Here is a 17,912-nt window from a genome sequence, read left to right on the forward strand (position 1 = left end):
CTCACGGCCACCAACACCGGTGACGGATATCAGAACCGGTCCTGCGCCTCCCATAGGTCGACTTAGCCTCAAATGAGTACCCGGTGCGGTGTGTGTGGCCACCCGCCCCCTCGTGCGCCGTGGCGGGTCGCCGTGGGCGCCGCTCGCGAACGGCGCTTGCCCCGACAGGCTGCTGAAGGCGACGCTGGCCGGGGGGCGGCCTCTCTCTCTGTGTGTGTGCCTGCGCCACAGGAACCGACGTCCGAGGAGCGATTCCACGTGGAGCTGCACTTCAGCCCCGGGGTCCGGGGGGGGGTCTCCGGGGGGGACCCCCCGCACCCGTCGGGCTCCGGCTACCGCCCGGCCTCCCGCGAGGTCAGTCTCCCTGCGTGGGGGAGTGGGGGCAGCGGTCAACTCTTACAACTGCGGTAGCGCCGCTTGTTGCTGGCCGCTTGACGTTTTTTGCGGCCTGGGCTCGGCGTGCTTGTCGCCGCAGAGCGACGTCGGGCGACAGTCGCAAGAGGAGGAGGTGGGGGGGCGGGCAGGAGGAGCGGGGGGGGGGGCGGCGTGTGGAGTGGGAGGAGGAGCAGGGGGGCGGGGGCCGGGGTGGCACAGCCACCGCCGGGCTCCCCCACCGCCCGGCCCGGAGCTTCGTCGGCGCCCATCGTCATCGTCAAGCCGCGGCCGCTGCCCCTGCACTGCCGGCCGCGCAAAAACGCATCCACGGAGGTGACGGCCCCCAGCTCGGCTCCCCGTGCCGCCCGACTCACCCACTCGCTCACCCACTCGCTACCCAATCACTCGCTCACATGCTCACCCACTCACTCACCCACTCGCTCGCCCACTCGCTACCCAATCACTCGCTCACACGCTCGCCCACTCGCTCGCCCACTCGCTCACCCACTCGCTCACCCACTCGCTCACCCACTCGCTACCCGATCACTCACTCGCACGCTCACCCACCCGCCAACACGCCCAATCAACCACACACTCACCTACACACCCACATTACACATACGGCTTCGATAGTGCTGTTTGTTGCCGCCCGTTTGACTTTGGGGACTGTGACTGCGCTGTGATGGAGGCGTGTGCGTGACTCTGGCGTGTGCGTGGTGACATTTGCGTGGTGGCATGCGTGTGACTGTAGTGTGACGGTGGCGTGTGTGTGCAGGTGGCGTGTGCGTGACGGTGGCGTGTGCGTGCCGTGTGCGTGTCGTGTGTCCCAGGCGTTCCCCCTGAGCGCCTCCAACCCCGAGTCGGGTGGCACCGCGTGCCTCCCCGTGCCCAGCCGGCGGCGCCGCCGCTCCGGCGACGCGAACCCCCTTGGCCCCCCCTCACCCGGCCCCCCACCCCTCTTCTCTACATCCCTGCAGCAGGTTCAACACAGCGCCAGTCTCGTTATCGTCGCCGTCATTACGATCGCATCATCGCCATTATCGTCGTTATCATCGTTATCGTCGTTATCATGGGCGCCGCCATCACTGCCGCCCCGGGTCGAGGGTCTCTAGAACCGCTTGCCAACCAAACTCTCGGGAGCGGGCGTCGCCCTCGGCATGGCAACCAACGCCGTGTGCGCTCACGAGTGGCACAAGAACCCTTTGAACGCTTCCATCGGCCAAGCACTCAACGTGACCTCCCAGAGGGCAGCCTCGCCGCGAGCGAAGCGTGCCGGGGGGGCGGCCGAGGTGTCGCGGGGCGCCGGCCCGTCCAAACGTGCCGGCCGGTCGGTCAGTCGGTCGGTCGGTCAGGCGCTCCGCTCGTTTGGTGGCCTTACGCTCTCCGGCGTTAATTTATCAAAATCGCACCGGTAAGTGGATCGCGTCAGTAAGTCTCCCGTGTGCTCTGTTGAACCACGGTGAGGAACTCGCGAGACGACGATGCATCTCATTGGCGTGACCCAGGTCACCAAAAGCAAAGCGACTCTAACAATGCGCAGCAAATGAAGGTCCGTCTTCCTCGTCACGGCTCGGCCCAGGCTTGGCCCTGAGCTTGGCGCTGAACTTCGGCTTTAGAGGCCGAGCCGCGACCGGGAACGTGGCGCTAACCGCTTGACGCAGCACGGCCTGGTCTCCAGGCCCTGCAGTGGGCCGCGGGCGAACAGTGACGGCGTCCCCAGCTGTGCTGCTTTGCGGCTGTGGCCGCCCCCCCACCTCGCGCTCGCATGGCTTCGCAAACCCCCCGCGTCACCTCCATCCCTGACCCCCCTCTCCACCCACTAACCCGCGAGAACCGCGACGGAACGGGCGAGCGCCAGCGTCGAGCCCTCTTGGCAGCAGGCGCCGCTGGGTGGTTTGTCAGACCCCCGCGTCTCCCCTGCGTGGGCCCCCCAGTGCTGGCCGAGTGTTTTCGGGACGTTCTCGTGAAAGCGGTCGGCCTCTCCGAGGGCCCGTTGGCGCGCTCCGTCGATTGGCTGCGGACGGCGGGAGGCGGCAGCGGGTCGCGTGGCAATGCCGAGCGGCCGCTCGGTCCCAACGAGCCCATCGCCGTGTGACATGACGCTCCCTCCGCCGTGTGACATGAAGCTCCCTCCGCCGTATGACATGAAGCTCCCTCTGCCCGCTCGATACGGGCGGCAGCGCAGTGGTCTCATTCGCGCCTCGCAGCAGAATCAGAATCTTTATCCCGGAGAAATCCGATGAGCTATGAAGCTCTTTTTGACAGGCGTCCAGTCGGGTGAGTCAGAAAGTTACACGTCACACGTCCAAAAGAAACGATAGGAGTGTAAAGTATAGGAAAGGTAAGTTAATCAATCTTGATTTGAAGATCAAAATTAATTAACTATGTCCCTCTGTGTGTGTCTCTCTGTGTGTGTCTCTCTCTCTGTGTCTCTCTCTCTCTGTGTGTGTCTCTCTCTCTCTGTGTGTGTCTCTCTCTTTGTGTGTCTCTCTCTGTGTGTCTCTCTCTCTCTGTGTGTGTCTCTCTCTCTGTGTCTCTCTGTGTGTGTGTCTCTTTCTCTCGGTTTCCTGTTGCGCGCTCTTTCCTCATAGTGGCGGATATACCGTCACTGCACATTGACATGCCAGTCTCTCACAATACAATGGGCACCTCCTCGGCACAATCTCCAGCCCCCACCCTCCTGCCCGATGCGGCACCCCCCCCCCCTCTCTCGGCTCTATAGATATCAGGACTTGTTTCAGCAGCCTGTTTCTCTCTCCCACCTGAAGACGATCGCTTGTGTGGCGATCGAAATGTCGTGATCTGTTATTTTTTCTACCTACGTGACTTTACCGAAAGAACCAAAGAGTATGTAAGTTAATCACTTTAAAATAAATAAACAAAAAATCTAATATTTTATTTTAACCAAATGAAGCCCACTGAGCTGTTAGTTCAGAAGTGACCTGGCCACAAATGGCCACTCAACGAGGCGGCGCTCATCACCACGTGGACATGCAGAGCAGCCAACTCCTCTAAACGCACGTTTCCAACGAGAAGCGCACCGGGGTTCGATTCCCGACTCGGGTGCCGCTCCCCATCCGTGTGTTCTCCCCGCCCCCCTCCCCCCCCCAAACGTTCATCCATCGGTGTCCTCCATGTTCTCCCCGCCCCCCTCCCCCCCCCCATGTTCTCCGGTTCCCCTCCCAGAGCTAGACACACACGGGCAGCGTCACCGGGCCTGGGCTAAAACACCCCCACTGATGGCCGTCTTCCGGCGAACATCTCGATGGGCGGCACGCGACAAGTGTGCTCACGATTCGTTGTAGCTGCGAGAGCTTGGCAGCACCTTCCCGAAAACAGAGTCTTGAGACTCTGTAAGGCTTCCCTGGCTAAAAAAACTTAACAACAACAACAATAATATTCAAGAATAATCTGCCTCTCCATTCGGCACTAACCGAGGGCTACGGCTTGCGTGACGAGCGCTAACCCCCCCCCCCCCCCCCCAGGGCGGGCTCCCTGGCGCGCAACGACGCGGTGATTATTTGTAACGGCGCGGGGGGGTCGGTGATCCAGGTCACAAACCGAATCCGGCATCGTCGCAATTTCACCGCCTCGCTGCGCTTCGTGTTCATCTTTAGACTTTGCCGAGCGTTGCGCCACGGTGCTCGTTTGCATGCAGCGTGAGCGAGTTGGTAAACTATCGATCACCGCCTTATTGTCAGGGACCCATAGACTTACATAGGACCCATAGACTTACACAGACCCATAGACTTACACAGGACCCATAGACTTACACAGGACCCATAGACTTACACAGAACCCATAGACTTACACAGAACCCATAGACTTACACAGAACCCATAGACTTACATAGAACCCATAGACTTACACAAGACCCATAGACTTAGATAGAACCCATAGACTTACACAGGAACCATAAACTTACGTATGATTCATAGTCTTGCATGAAATCCCTTTACCAGGGGGATCCCATGGCAGCCAAGCTGTGCCACTGCACCAAGTGCGTGTGTATGTGTGTCACGGTGATGCCGTGCGTGTGTGCGTGCGTGTGTGTGCGTGCGTGCGTGTGTGCGTGCGTGCGTGCGTGCGTGCGTGTGTGCGTGCGTGTGTGTGCGTGTGTGCGTGCGTGCGTGTGTGCGTGTGTGCGTGCGTGCGTGCGTGCGTGCGTGTGTGCGTGCGTGTGTGTGTGTGTGTGTGCGTGTGTGTGTGCGTGTGCGTTTAGCTGGCGGAGACGCCGGGAGCAGCGGGCGCAGCAGGAGCGCCGGCTGCGCTGTTCCCGCTCACGCCGCTGCACTGCGGCATCAAGAGCCTCGCGCAGACCCAGGCGCTCATGCTCGGTACGCCAGGGGACGTCGGCAGTTTCGTTGCACGCAGTTGCCGAGCACGGGCACGAAACGTCACGCGGCCAGCAACAAACGGCACCGTGAAAACCTCTTTTTGGTTCTTTCGGTAAAGTCACGTAGAAGGGAAGTAATAAAATAATAAAAATAAAACATAATAAAACAATTCTCACGACGTTTCGGCCACAACGCAAGCAGCCATCCTCAGGCGAAGAATGAAACACCCCAAGCTTGGAGCGTATATTTAAGCTGGGTTAGAGGGGGGGGAGGTGGGAAGAAGAGCGCCTAAACAAAATAATTTGCATATCAAGAGGAATTCAGCATATGGAAAATGCGTAGGAGGTGGGCGGGGGGGGTTCCAAATCAATACTATGCCCGTGCATTATGCAGGATTAGCAGCATCAAAGGGGGGGGGGGAAGGGGGGGAGCATTAACAAAGGAAAGGAATGTTAATAGTATGTAGCTGTAGTTACTAAACAACCACGTAAAAAACTACAGTATAAACTGCATGACAAACTAAAGTATAAACTACATAGCATCATCAGTAAACTTACTATACTCTACAATAAGCTGAGTTACTAACAGTAAGTAATACATGAAAAATTCTACGTTGTAAAAAATTATATAATATGCTTCCATCTAAACTTTATTCTCTTACATCACACGCGTCTATACCGTACTATATACTTCCATAGGCAAAACCAACATTAAATTACATACTGTATTGCTATAAACCACCCTATACCTTATACATTTTTAATATAACACTATGTATTATTCTACCCACCCTAATGTGTATCAAAATGGTTTATTACGTCCTTCCAGTGATTGCTAAGCCAGAATCCATCTTCTCGGTTAAAATTGTCTCTGTGTTTGTAAATGTGGATCGCCTCATGTACGAATCTCTCATGGTAGCCAGATGGCTTGCAGAGAACCTCTGTCTTGGAGAAGTCAATGTCATGTGAGCCCACTGAGTTGTAACAGTGATCTGCCACGGCTGAGGTGTTTGTCCTACAGTGTTTCAGGTCAGCTTTATGTTCACGGATGCGGTCCGAGACATGCTGGGGTCACAAAAAAGATCTCCAAAATCCTGATTAAACACAAGATCCAGGTCCGATTCAACACAGTACATAAAATCCGTGATCTGGTACCGTCTGTAAAAGATGTGGTTCCAGACATACAGTACCCTGGTGTCTACAAACTAAGTTGCCTCTGTGGTAGCAGTTACATTGGGGAAACCAAACGACATGTCTCGGACCGCATCCGTGAACATAAAGCTGACCTGAAACACTGTAGGACAAACACCTCAGCCGTGGCAGATCACTGTTACAACTCAGTGGGCTCACATGACATTGACTTCTCCAAGACAGAGGTTCTCTGCAAGCCATCTGGCTACCATGAGAGATTCGTACATGAGGCGATCCACATTTACAAACACAGAGACAATTTTAACCGAGAAGATGGATTCTGGCTTAGCAATCACTGGAAGGACGTAATAAACCATTTTGATACACATTAGGGTGGGTAGAATAATACATAGTGTTATATTAAAAATGTATAAGGTATAGGGTGGTTTATAGCAATACAGTATGTAATTTAATGTTGGTTTTGCCTATGGAAGTATATAGTACGGTATAGACGCGTGTGATGTAAGAGAATAAAGTTTAGATGGAAGCATATTATATAATTTTTTACAACGTAGAATTTTTCATGTATTACTTACTGTTAGTAACTCAGCTTATTGTAGAGTATAGTAAGTTTACTGATGATGCTATGTAGTTTATACTTTAGTTTGTCATGCAGTTTATACTGTAGTTTTTTACGTGGTTGTTTAGTAACTACAGCTACATACTATTAACATTCCTTTCCTTTGTTAATGCTCCCCCCCTTCCCCCCCCCCTTTGATGCTGCTAATCCTGCATAATGCACGGGCATAGTATTGATTTGGAACCCCCCCCGCCCACCTCCTACGCATTTTCCATATGCTGAATTCCTCTTGATATGCAAATTATTTTGTTTAGGCGCTCTTCTTCCCACCTCCCCCCCCTCTAACCCAGCTTAAATATACGCTCCAAGCTTGGGGTGTTTCATTCTTCGCCTGAGGATGGCTGCTTGCGTTGTGGCCGAAACGTCGTGAGAATTGTTTTATTATGTTTTATTTTTATTATTTTATTACTTCCCTTCTACGTGACTTTACCGAAAGAACCAAGAAGATGAATCCCTGCAGTCACGAAAGCTTTAAATCGAAATTTAACCGTGAAAACCGTCGGAGAGTTGTTTCCGCGTCCCGTTGGCGACTGCCACCCGTGTGCCGTGCGTGTGCAGAGAGCGGCGGTGGCAGCGTGCCGTCCCTGTCGCCGCTGGAGACGCTGCACAACGCTCTGTCGCTGCGCCAGGTCGACGCGTTCCTCACCGCCGTCTCGTCGGGGCCCCCCGTCTCCTCTGTGCCCGGTAGCCCACGTGCCCCCCACCCCACCCCCCCGCCACTCGTCTGTGTTTCTGCAAACTTTTTCATTCATGTTCCCGATTGTGTTGATTCCATCCCGTGTGCCCGCGCGTGTCCGCACTTGCGTTACGTCCTTGTCCGTGCGCATGTTGGTGTCCGTGCCTGCCATAGACTTACATAGGATTACATAGGACCCATAGACTTACATAGGATTACATAGGACCCATTGACTTACATAGGATTACATAGGACCCATTGACCTACATAGGATTACATAGGACCCATTGACTTACATAGGATTCCAACGGTTGTTCTTGTTGTGTGCATGCAATTGTGCGCGTGAACACGTATTCCGGTGTGTGCATTCAAACGTATGCGTGCGTACAAGTGCGTATGTGCGTGATTGTCTGCGCGTGCGTACACGTCTTACACGCCATCGTTCTCTTTGTTTCAGTCGCCGCCCCTGGCTCGCCGGCCTCCGTCGCTTCTTGCCAACCAAATGAATTGCCCGTCAACCGGCCGGACGACGTGCCTGCGAGCCAATCGAACGGCTTGCCTCTCGGCCAATGAGCCGGTGGCTCTGCCGCGGCGCCGCCCGCGAGGCGCCTGGCGACTCGTCCCCACGCGCGTCGAGACTCGTGGAAGGCGGAGTGACTTGGGCCCTGGCCTGGCCTCGACGGCTCGGGCTCGGAGCCCCGCTCGGTGGTCGCTTGGCGAGAAGCGGCTCGGACGTGGGCCGGGATTCGGCTCGGAGCCCGGTTCAGAGCCACGCCTAAGACCACGGGCCTCGTCCCCGTGCCGCTCACTGTGATCTCGGGGGGGGCAACGCGGACCGGCACCAACTCGTCCGTGCCCCGGTAACGCAAGGACCAAGCTCCGTCCCATGGACACCCCCCCCCCCCCCACCAGCAACCACCACGCGGTGGACGGCGGGGAATTCAACTTCCATGTATTTTGTTTGTTTACGATCAAAGCCAAAGTTTACTTTGCGTGTTTTCTCTGTGACTTGCCCGAAAACTTGAACAAACGCCAACATTGCCAAGGTCCGTAAGACTTTCCTTAGCCATCGCGTCCGCGGAGTTCCCCGGTACGCGCCGCCTCGTGCCGTCGTTTCCCGACAGAATATACCGCGCGCCGCAGAGGTCGCAGCACTTAGGTCAATTGTGGCTCGCGGTCGGAAGGTCACGAGTTCAAATCCCCGTTGAGGGGGTTGAGGGTTTGATATCGGCCCATCATTCCTAAATCCGGGGTTGATAAAAACGAGAACCACTTTGTGGGGGTCAGCGGTCGGTATCCCGATTCATAATTGAGTTTTGGGTGAGTCCGTGCTGTAATGGCGTGGCCAAATTTGTGTCGTCAAGAACCCTCCACCACCCGACATACCCGAGCAATGTAAATGGCCACGTGGTGTACAAGAGTTTTATTATGCCCGTTGTCATTGCGCTCGTTGTCATTGCGCCCGTTGTCATTGCGCCCGCTGTTATTGCGCCAGCTGGCTCGCCCCACGAGTCGAATAACAATCCTCACTCTGCCATATTTAGCGGCGATCGGATGTGCAAAGTTTCGCTTGGAACTGCGCCAAACATCCTCAGGACAAGCTCCAAGAAGTCGTAATAAAAACCCGAACCCAAAGACACATTCACAATGACTCATTGGCAACCACCGGCACGTTAAGTTGGTGGTTATCCTGAGAGACTTGCCTCCGTCCGTCACAGGAATGTCCAACTACGACTCTGCAGGGCTGTAAACAGTCGGTGAGCACCAATGTCTCTCTCTCGAGGCTCCTGGGAGCAGCAGGAATGCCCTTTGGCTGCGTTTGTCACCGCATTGGGCACATTGTGAGACTTGTCCTCCAGGGGACCAGTGCCTTCGTTGTTACTGCACTATACGGGCGGTGGCGGTGCGGCGGTGACCCCCCCTCGTGCCTTACAGCAAGAAGCGCCTGGGTTCGATTCCCGACTCGGACGCCCTTTCTGTGTAGAGTTTCTACCTTCTCCCAACACACAGTGGGACCGACTGGTATCGGCCAGAACATCCCAATGTTGAAAAATCGCTCGCAAATTTATTTAATGGGGATCACGCAGCAGCAGCAACACCTCAACTGTGAAAACTTGGCAGGACCCTCCTGAAAGAGAATATTGAGACTCAGTGAGGCTTTCCTGGGTAGCCAAGCATAATTATAATACGAATATCCAATGGCCACACTGTCCTGTATTTCCAATGCCTTTCGCTGGCCACACATTAAGACAAAGATCCCGTGTATCGCCTTAACAGGCACCTATGAAAGCTGGCGCGGCATACGAGGGGGGTGGGTGACCAGCACCACACCCGGCCCGCCTTCATCTCCCCACTGGCGATGTTTACACCCCACACCAAGTATGAGGCCGAGTCGACCTAGGGAAGGCCCAGGCCCAGTCCAGACAATCGTCACTGGTGTTGTCCGTGAGCTGGAATCGAACTCGGGTCACCGGTTTCGCAGTGCCGTCCGCTAACCGCTGCACTAACCGCTCCCCACACACGCAGCGCCCCCCCCCCCCCCCCTATCGGCAGCTATCTCTGTGCGGCACCAGGCGACTCGGCAGCCGTCAGTCCGCCGCCGGCAGGAGACGGCAGCTGCTGCTCGGTGCGTCATCCCCACCGAGTCGCCTTTGGCGGCGCCATTGTTCTAATTAGGCAAATTGGGACGGCGACGGCAGCGCCAGATGCCCGAGCGGCTCGCTGAGTGACGCCGTGGGACGTCCCCCGGCCGCTGCGAGTGACGCAGACGGCACGGAGGAGCGTCGTCCGGCTAAGACGCACGCCGCAGCGTTCACCAGGGTGGCCGCTGTGAGCCTGGACACCGTCCGTGGTGAACCGACGGTGCCGTGAATTATTGATGACGCCCGCAGTAATAACCGGGGCGGCCTGCCGGAGTGAAATTGCGAAGCTCTGCAACGAGTGGGGAATGCGCTACCGCTCGGCCACGACGTCACGGCCCCACGAGGTCGTGATGCGGCTCGCCGTGATCCCAGTCTCGACTCGGCTCAGGCCTGGCTCTGGCTCCAGCGAGCCTTAACTTGAGCCACCTCCGAGCACGCTCCCGGTCGCGCTCAGGATTCCCAGAGCCGAGCCTGAGCCAGGGCTGAGCCGTTTCACTCGTGCGGTCTTTGGAAGGAACCGAGCGGCCGAACGGACCGATCCGTGAGCTCGCAGATCCCAATGGTGACGAGTCGCAGGCGCCCCGCGATTGTGAAACGATGTTCCGCCTCGACGTCCTTGAACGCCCGCGACTCGAGAAGAGGGAGGCAGGGGGCGGATTTGTACCCACGCCTCGCGGGAGCCCCCCGAATCTCAATAAATATTTTTGTATTCGCCAGCTGAACGGCGCCGTGGAGTGGATTCTTGTGCGTGCGAGCGTACGTGCGTGCGAGCGTGTGTGTGAGCATGCGTGCGAGCATGCATCTAGGCGCTTCACGCAGCTTACAAAAACGGTGACACAGAATGCAACGACTTGGATGGCAGCGGGAGTGCAAGGATGGAGGTCGGAGTGACAGCGATAAGAGGGTAGTTTGTAGGAGGGGAAGAGCATTGGCATAGCTCTCAACACATGGTTTACCCCGTATTCTTGTGCAGGGAAGTATTAGATTTGAGGTCCATACGGCGTACAACCGTTTCAATCCGGGCAAAAAATGTTTGTTTCTCCATTGTGATGCTATTTTGTAGGATGAACGTTGAGATTTCTAATATGGTCTGAGTTGGTCTGTAAGAAGGTAGGCACAGATAAGGGGTTGACAGCTGTGAATTGGCGACAGAAGAGGTGGGCTTTCGCGACAGATGTTACAATTCGAAATGGATTTATTTTGGGGGTCGGATCACCGCGCGAGTACAATGCCAATGTTGTGTCGTACACCCTCCTCCGCCCGACACAGCCAAATAAATGAGGCCATCGCGTGAACGCGTGCGCGCGCGTGGTGAATAGCATTATGGTTTCTCAGTGCACCGGTGTGTGGGTATAGCGATCCACACACGTCCAACACAGCCGTAGCAAGCGGCGTGTCTGTTCGCGTCGCCGCTTAATTTCTTTGGCCGTGTCGGGTGGAGGAGGGTGCAAGGCACACATTGACATTGTATTCACGCAATCTAACCCAGGAAGCATTTGCGAATCGTAATATTTCTCTTGTTCGAACTGCTGCTGAGACGCAGAAGATCAAAACCTGTACAGAATCCGCTTGGACAACTACTTGGGGTTTAAGATGAGTCGAGTGGGACAGTAGGCCGGCAGGTTGTGTTGGCGCGTCGTGAAACGCAACGTTTATTTACATCTCTCATTACCCAGCATGCACCTGCACAGCTCATCACAAGTTTCTGTCCACGACTAATTGGCACAGAACACGACTCAAGGTTCACACACTGCGATACCCCCGTCGCTAGCGCCGCACGCTGCGCCACCCCCGTCGCTAGCGCCGCACGCTCCGCGGCGGTCGTCCCCGGTCCCCGCGGCGGCGTCTTCCCGGAGCAGCGCCGCCAGCTCGCGGGCCAGCGCTCGGAACGGCTGCTCGGCGAGCGAGTGTCCGCCGATGACGCCGGCCGCCTGCGCCTCGGTGATTGTCTCGAAGAGGCGGCGGCTCGCCAGCGGCACGTGTCCCGCCAGCTCGCACAGCGCCACGTTGAACCGCGCGGCGCCGTCTTCCTCCTCCGCCCGGGGCGCCAGCTCCTTGGCGCCGGGGCACGGCTCGCGCGGCCACACCAGCGCGCGCACCCCGCTCGGTGCGACGCCGCCGTCGTCGCGCGGCCGCGGCGGGCCGGGCGGCGCCCCCCGGCACACGAACACGTTGTGCGCGTAGCCGCGGAGCGCCAGGCGCGAGGCGACGGCGTGCAGGCGGCGCGCCAGCCGCCCCGCAGCGTCGGCGCTCGCCTCCTCCTCGTACAGCAGGAAGCCCCGCGCCGGGTGGGAGGGCGGCCCCAGCTCGTGCAGCGGGCCGCCCTCCTCCACCGCCACCGCGGGCGCCCGCTCGGCCAGCAGCGCGCGCTCCAGGTAGTAGGCGTGCAGGTGCAGGTGGTTGACGGAGGCGAGGGCGCACAGCGAGTTGAAGCCCACGCGCAGGCCCCGGCGCGAGCTCAGCAGCAGCGCGTCGACGCCGAGCCGGGCGGCGCGCTCGGTCAGCGCCTGCGGGAGGCGCAGGCCGGGCGCCGGCACGAGCAGCACGTGGCCGCGCTCGAGCGGGCTCGCGTTGACCAGCACGAGGTCGCCCGGCGACTCGGCCGCGTCGTCGCTCCGCCGCATCTCCAGGAGGATCTCGGCGGGCGGGACGCGCGTGAAGTTGAACAGCTCCGGCTGGAAGGGCTGGTCCAGGCGCCGGGCGTCCTGCGCGGGCCGGCGCAGGGCGGCCCGCTCGGGGTTCAGCTGCACGAGGAGGCCCAAGGGCCCCGGCAGGCGGCGCGTGGGCGGCGGCGCGCGCAGCGCGTAGCGGAAGGCCCCCCCGGCCTCCATGCGCTCGTCCCACAGCCGCAGCAGCGCCTCGTCGAAGCGACGCCCCGAGGCGCCGCTCCGCAGATCCGCGTCCGAGTAACGGAACACCTCGGGCGGCGGGGACGGGCGGCCAGCACCGGCAGCGCCGCTCGCCGACATGGCCCCGCGGACGCGTGGGTGGCGACGACGACGCGCGCGTGATCCACCAACCCTCACGGCTGCCTCCGCAGTGCGAGCCACGTGCTCCACCCCGACTGCAGTGCACAGGACGGGGGGGGGGGGTTAGCGTCGTGCTGTGAACCTGGCGACCTAAGCTGCTTGGCGATGGTCTTGTAGCCCATTCCAGCCTTGTGTAGGTCTACAATCTTGTCCCTGACATCCTTGGAGGGCTCTTTGGTCTTGGCCATGGTGGAGAGTTTGGAATCTGATTGATTGCTTCTGTGAACAGGTGTCTTTTATACAGGTAACAAGCTGAGATTAGGAGCACTCCCTTTAAGAGTGTGCTCCTAATCTCAGCTCGTTACCTGTATAAAAGACACCTGGGAGCCAGAATTCTTTCTGATTGAGAGGGGGTCAAATACTTATTTCCCTCATTAAAATGCAAATCAATTTATAACATTTTTGACATGCGTTTTTCTGGATTTTGTTGTTGTTATTCTGTCTCTCGCTGTTCAAATAAACCTACCATTAAAATGATAGACTGATCATTTCTTTGTCAGTGGGCAAACGTACAACATCAGCAGGGGATCAAATACTTGTTCCCCTCGCTGTAGGTTCGATTCCCGGCCACGGTTAACGTCAGTGGCGAGTGACATCTCAACCGGTTTGTGGGGGGGGGGGCCCCTTTTAACGAACCCGCGCTGACCGTGGTCGTGTCCCGTCGCAGTCCGCACGACCTTAATCCAGCAGTGGACCGAGCAAAGAGCTGAGCGCCATTGTACATTAATCGAGCAGTGGGGCCTGGGCACCGCACACCGCCTGTGGCGATGCCGGGGACGAGGCTCACGATGGAATGGCAGCCTCAGGAGAGACCGCGCGAGAGGCGCCACCGCGGAGATGGAGCGATGGAATCGAATCGGCTGCGGCGTCGGAGAACCGCGCGTGCCGATTGATGGCGGCGTGGGCGTCGGCCTTCAAGCGGCAGCGGACAAGCCCTGGCACACGATCAACATCACGTCGCATCATCCAACACCGCGAACGAGCCGTCCATTCGCGGTGTTGGGTGACGACGCGTCTGTCCACCGCGAGATGACGACCTCACGCTGTCTCGGTATGCGGGGGAGCGGTGGCGCGAGTGGTGAGCGCACCGCGAGTTCGACTCCCGCAATCAGCTGGCGGGACGGGACGATCCGACCCCCCCCCCCGGCCCCCACCCCCCGGCCCCCACTCACGGGGCCGTCCCTGCACGAGCCGCGGGGCTGTCGCGGCGCGCGGAGGAAGGCGCTCGTCCAGCAGCGGATCGAGCAAAGTGACGAGGGAGAGCGCCGTGGGGACGCGGCGCGCGACCTCCTCCCCCCCGCCTCTCCCCCCCCGCCTCTCCCCCTCCACGTGGCGACCCGGAAGTCGCCGCACGCGCGAACCACGTGGGTGGCACAGCTGTCGGGCACAGTGGCACTGCGCCCCCCGTGGGATCCCGCCATTCACGGCCCCCCCCTCCCTCCCCCTTTCTCAATCCACTGCTGGATGGAGGCCACGCTGCTGCCGGTCACGGAGGCCGTCTGACCATACTTCACCACGCCGGTCAGTGCGCTTGCTCACCACTGCGCCACCGCTCCCCTTACTCACCGCGCCAACCACTGCGCCACCGCTCCCCACACTCACCGCGCCAACCACTGCGCCACCGCTCCCCACACTCACCACTGCGCCACCGCTCCCTACACTCACCGCGACAGTGGAGTGGTCAGCAGCGCGCCGGACCTCCGAGTCGATCACCCGGCGCGGCACTTGGAGTGTCCCCGAGCCGTACCGCGGGCACGCCCGTGAGGGGGGCAGGTCGCCTGTGGGCGGGGGGGGGTCAAGGCGTGGGTCACACCCCGCGTGTTCCAAGGCGTCTGGTGAGTGTGGAAGAGGAGGCCAAATACCCCCCCCCCCCCTCGAGAGAGAGAGCTCCCTGTAGCCGAGTCCCTTCTGCCAGCAGCGGCTTGAGCGAGCACTTTCAGGGCTGCGCCGTTACCTCTTTCAGACGTGCTTCTGCGGCCGTGTGGAACGCGTTTCCGTCCGATGTGAAGAAGCGGAGCTGTGCACTTTGAAGTCGTCGAAATTGACCAACGCATTTCTCTCGAGCTGATTTTTGTGTTTAGTTTGTTGTCCTTCCCCCGCACCTCCGATTAGCACGGTAGGCAATGTACGGTGCGAAAGAAGGTGCAACGTGCACACACAGTTCGTTAACACTTGCAGAGCTGCGCCTTTACCCACCCCCTCCCATCTCCCATCTCAGGGTCCTGGTGTCCTGCAGCCGCTGAACTCGTTCGCGACGAGCGGCGATGTTTGTGGAACGGCCCGAGAGCTCGAGAGAGAGACCGGGCCAACAGCAGCGGTGTTCGTTTGCACACGTGACCCGGGTCACCAAGAACAACAACATCAACAACAACAACACAAAGTACAGCAGCGAAGCAAAGTACGAAGCGGGGCGACCAGAGGTCAAAGTAAGCGACAAAAAGACGCCGAGTAGAAGTCGGAGTTGAAACAACCAAGTCGAGATCTGCTCGCTCGGCGAGCCAGCTGGGTCACTCTGGCGACGAGGCTGCGCTCCCGTCCTCTCGCGCCGACCGCTCGCGCCGACCGCTCGCGCCGACCGCTCGCGCCGACCGCTCGCGCCGACCGCTCGCGCCGACCGCTCGCGCCGACCGCTCGCGCCGACCGCTCGCGCCGACCGCTCGCGCCGACCGCTCGCGCCGACCGCTCGCGCCGTGCGTGGCCCGGGGACGTCATGGACCTCGACGCCGTCACGCTGGCCGCCCAGCACAGGCTGCGGCGTGTCCGCGCGTTCCGCGCGCTCCGCCCGTACCTCGTCCCCGGAGCTCGGAGCCGCGAGCGGGCCGAGCGGTGGCGCAGCGGTGACCCGCGACTGCGCGTGGGAGGGGGACACGGCGCGAGCGGGGACACGCGGGGCCACTTGCACCAACGGGGTTCCTGTGGCGGCAGCCGGCACTTCCTCGAGCGACCGAAGGCCGACCCTGGCCGTCCAGTCGCCGAACGTCACCGTCATCGCCGCCACCGCCGTCCTCCTGCTCGGCCTGCGGAGTTGAGCGTGACGCACGTGACGAGCAAGGTGAACGAGATGAACGTGAATGAGGCGACTGCGTCGGTGACGGAGATGACCCCGACCAACACGGATATTACGCTCCGCAGCGTTAACCGGGGCGGACCGCCGGGGTCGAACCGCGAATCTGCGCAACGAGCGGCGATCGCCCTCCCGCCGGGCCGCCGCCCCGACTCCCCGGTGGCGCAGCGGTCGTTCGTCCAAGATGGGCGGATCACGCGATAAGATCTTCAAACGGGACGCGCTACAAACGGGACGCGCTATCGCCGCCGTCAAGTTTACGGTCGCAGTGCTCCTTATCGGTGCGGGGCCGAGCGGCCTGCTCTGCATCTGGCCCCCGCGTCGTTCATCGGCCCGGCGGCGGCGGTAGCCGGGTTCACCGCCGTGGTTGCTCCGCGGGGTCTCGGTGAGAGCGCAGTGAGTGGCACCGTGGGGGGGGGGGGGGGCAGTGAGTGGCACCGTTGGGGGGGGGGGGGGGGCAGCGCAGTGGTAACACTCGGCCTGGGTTCCATTGCCGACTCGGGCGCGTTATCCCGCAGAGTTTGTGTGTTCTCTCTCTCCCATAGCCAAATATATATTTATATATAAGAGTCACAATGTAACCGGTATTGGCTGAAACCACATCGCAGTGCTTGTAAATTAACCACGGTGGCGAGATGTGAACTCCCTCGCCTGGTATGCAGGAGATAGCAGGTTCGATCTCAACCCTGACGCCTTCTGCTGTATATTTGGCGTTTGCATGTCTTGTCTCTCTCTCTTCTCCGGATCGTCCGGTTTTTCCCTCCACATTTAGAAACGTGTGTTTTGCTGATATAAATTTCCACGTGATAAGCCACTTCGTTTAGCTATCATTTGTGGCCAGGTCGCTTGTGAAAAGAGCCACATAGCTCAGTAGGGCCTTACCTGGTGAAATAAAAAATAATTTAGTTTTATTTTAGTTTCAACCAGCAAATTACTCAATTGGCATCACACGGCAACATCTCCCTCGACTGCGACAACTTGGCAGGACCCTCGTGAAAAAGAGACTCGGTGAGGCTTTCCTGCAGGGTCCTTCCCCCGCACCTCCGACGAGCACGATTGGCTACGTACGGTGCGAAAGAAGTTCAACATACGTGAACAAGCGCAGTAACATTGTCATCACTGTGACTGCTTTGCTTCGAATTCTATGAAGTGCAGTGAAGCAAGACCTGGGGGGCAGTCCGCCCCAGGTATTACAGTGCCCTCGTGACAAAATTTGGGTCACAATCTCTCGCTATCGCGTCTGTGCGTGCGTGGTTCTGGTGTTGTTTAGTCAACAACGAGCGGGCGGCTAAAGCACAGCAAGTTGCACAGTAGGGGGCACAGGTGATGCATCGGCAAGTCGTCTCGGTCATCTCAGTCAGTCGACCCATAGCACCTGGGTCTGCCCCGTGACCTCCTGCCAGCGGGCGTTCGACACTTCACGTGGCCTTAACGTGCACATAGCCTGGCGCAAGCGCCGTGGTGACATCGCCGCCACTTAGTGGCGAATGGCGGCTGTTGTTGTTGTTGTTGGTTTGTTGTCCTTCCCCGCACCTCCGATTGGCCTGGTTGGCTACGTACGGTGCGAACGAAGTTCAACGTGCTTACGTGCAGGAGCACCCGGCCTCCTCCCTGCCCCTGTGCAGCTGTGCAGCGTCACGTGAAGAATAAAAATTCAATTTCAACAGTTCCACTGCTCGCTTCTCTGCTTTATCCTTGAAGGGGATTGGCAGTTCACCAAAAGCATTGGTCCAGGCGAGCCTCAGGCAAGCCCGAACCAGGCAAGCCCGAACCAATGCTTCTGAAAATGTGCACTGGCAGAAGTCCGTGTGGCTGGTGAGATGTGTAAACAATGACTTGGAGTTGGTTCACATGGCGGAACAGATGTGGGAAGGAGGCGAACCGTCTGCCCAGTTACTTTGTTGGCTTCTCCACACTCGAGACGGCCGTGATGGTTCGTTTGTGTTGTTAACTCCTGCTGCTCACATGAGCCACGTCAAGGCCTAGGATGCTCCTCTTCCGGTTACAGCCCCCGCAGAG

At 58.8% G+C, this 17,912-nt stretch overlaps 3 protein-coding genes across 5 annotated transcripts in view; 2 read left to right on the forward strand and 1 right to left on the reverse strand.

Annotated features, from left to right (window-relative positions):
* LOC144945808 (inositol hexakisphosphate and diphosphoinositol-pentakisphosphate kinase 2-like) overlaps window positions 1-7,851 on the forward strand; it is a 27,353-nt gene extending 19,502 nt beyond the window's left edge. Inside the window, 8 exon segments of the mRNA XM_078874344.1 lie at window positions 232-354; window positions 476-511; window positions 513-533; window positions 535-708; window positions 1,206-1,355; window positions 4,598-4,712; window positions 7,041-7,166; window positions 7,616-7,851. Of these exon segments, the coding sequence (XP_078730470.1) occupies window positions 232-354; window positions 476-511; window positions 513-533; window positions 535-708; window positions 1,206-1,355; window positions 4,598-4,712; window positions 7,041-7,166; window positions 7,616-7,731 (861 nt within the window). The 3' untranslated portion in view covers window positions 7,732-7,851.
* Window positions 7,852-10,861: 3,010 nt separating this feature from the next.
* On the reverse strand, window positions 10,862-14,122 carry GDPGP1 (GDP-D-glucose phosphorylase 1). 3 transcript variants are annotated; one of them, XM_078874337.1, is made up of 2 exons: window positions 14,002-14,122; window positions 10,862-12,864 (listed from the first exon to the last, which is right to left on the reverse strand). In XM_078874337.1, the coding sequence occupies exon 2, from the start codon at window positions 12,767-12,769 to the stop codon at window positions 11,537-11,539; it is 1,233 nt and encodes a 410-aa protein (XP_078730463.1). In that variant the 5' UTR covers window positions 12,770-12,864; window positions 14,002-14,122; the 3' UTR covers window positions 10,862-11,536. The 3 variants fall into 3 exon arrangements, with proteins under 3 accessions (XP_078730463.1, XP_078730464.1, XP_078730465.1); XM_078874338.1 differs by lacking the exon at window positions 14,002-14,122 and adding an exon at window positions 13,617-13,978; XM_078874339.1 differs by lacking the exon at window positions 14,002-14,122 and adding an exon at window positions 13,918-13,946.
* LOC144945806 (uncharacterized) lies at window positions 14,098-16,282 on the forward strand. Its single transcript, XM_078874340.1, has 2 exons — window positions 14,098-14,350; window positions 15,048-16,282. Exon 2 carries the CDS (start codon window positions 15,540-15,542, stop codon window positions 16,095-16,097), a length of 558 nt encoding a protein of 185 aa, XP_078730466.1. The 5' UTR covers window positions 14,098-14,350; window positions 15,048-15,539; the 3' UTR covers window positions 16,098-16,282.
* Window positions 16,283-17,912: the final 1,630 nt, after the last annotated feature.

Source organism: Lampetra fluviatilis, chromosome 39 (genome assembly GCF_964198595.1).
Source record: "Lampetra fluviatilis chromosome 39, kcLamFluv1.1, whole genome shotgun sequence".
In the NCBI taxonomy this organism is placed as follows: Eukaryota; Metazoa; Chordata; class Hyperoartia; order Petromyzontiformes; family Petromyzontidae; genus Lampetra; species Lampetra fluviatilis.

What these genes read in the sequence shown, in the direction of transcription:
- GDPGP1 (XM_078874337.1), bottom strand. Translation starts at nt 12,769, where the DNA reads ATGTCGGCGAGCGGCGCTGCCGGTGCTGGCCGCCCGTCCCCGCCGCCC.
- LOC144945806 (XM_078874340.1), top strand. Translation starts at nt 15,540, where the DNA reads ATGGACCTCGACGCCGTCACGCTGGCCGCCCAGCACAGGCTGCGGCGT.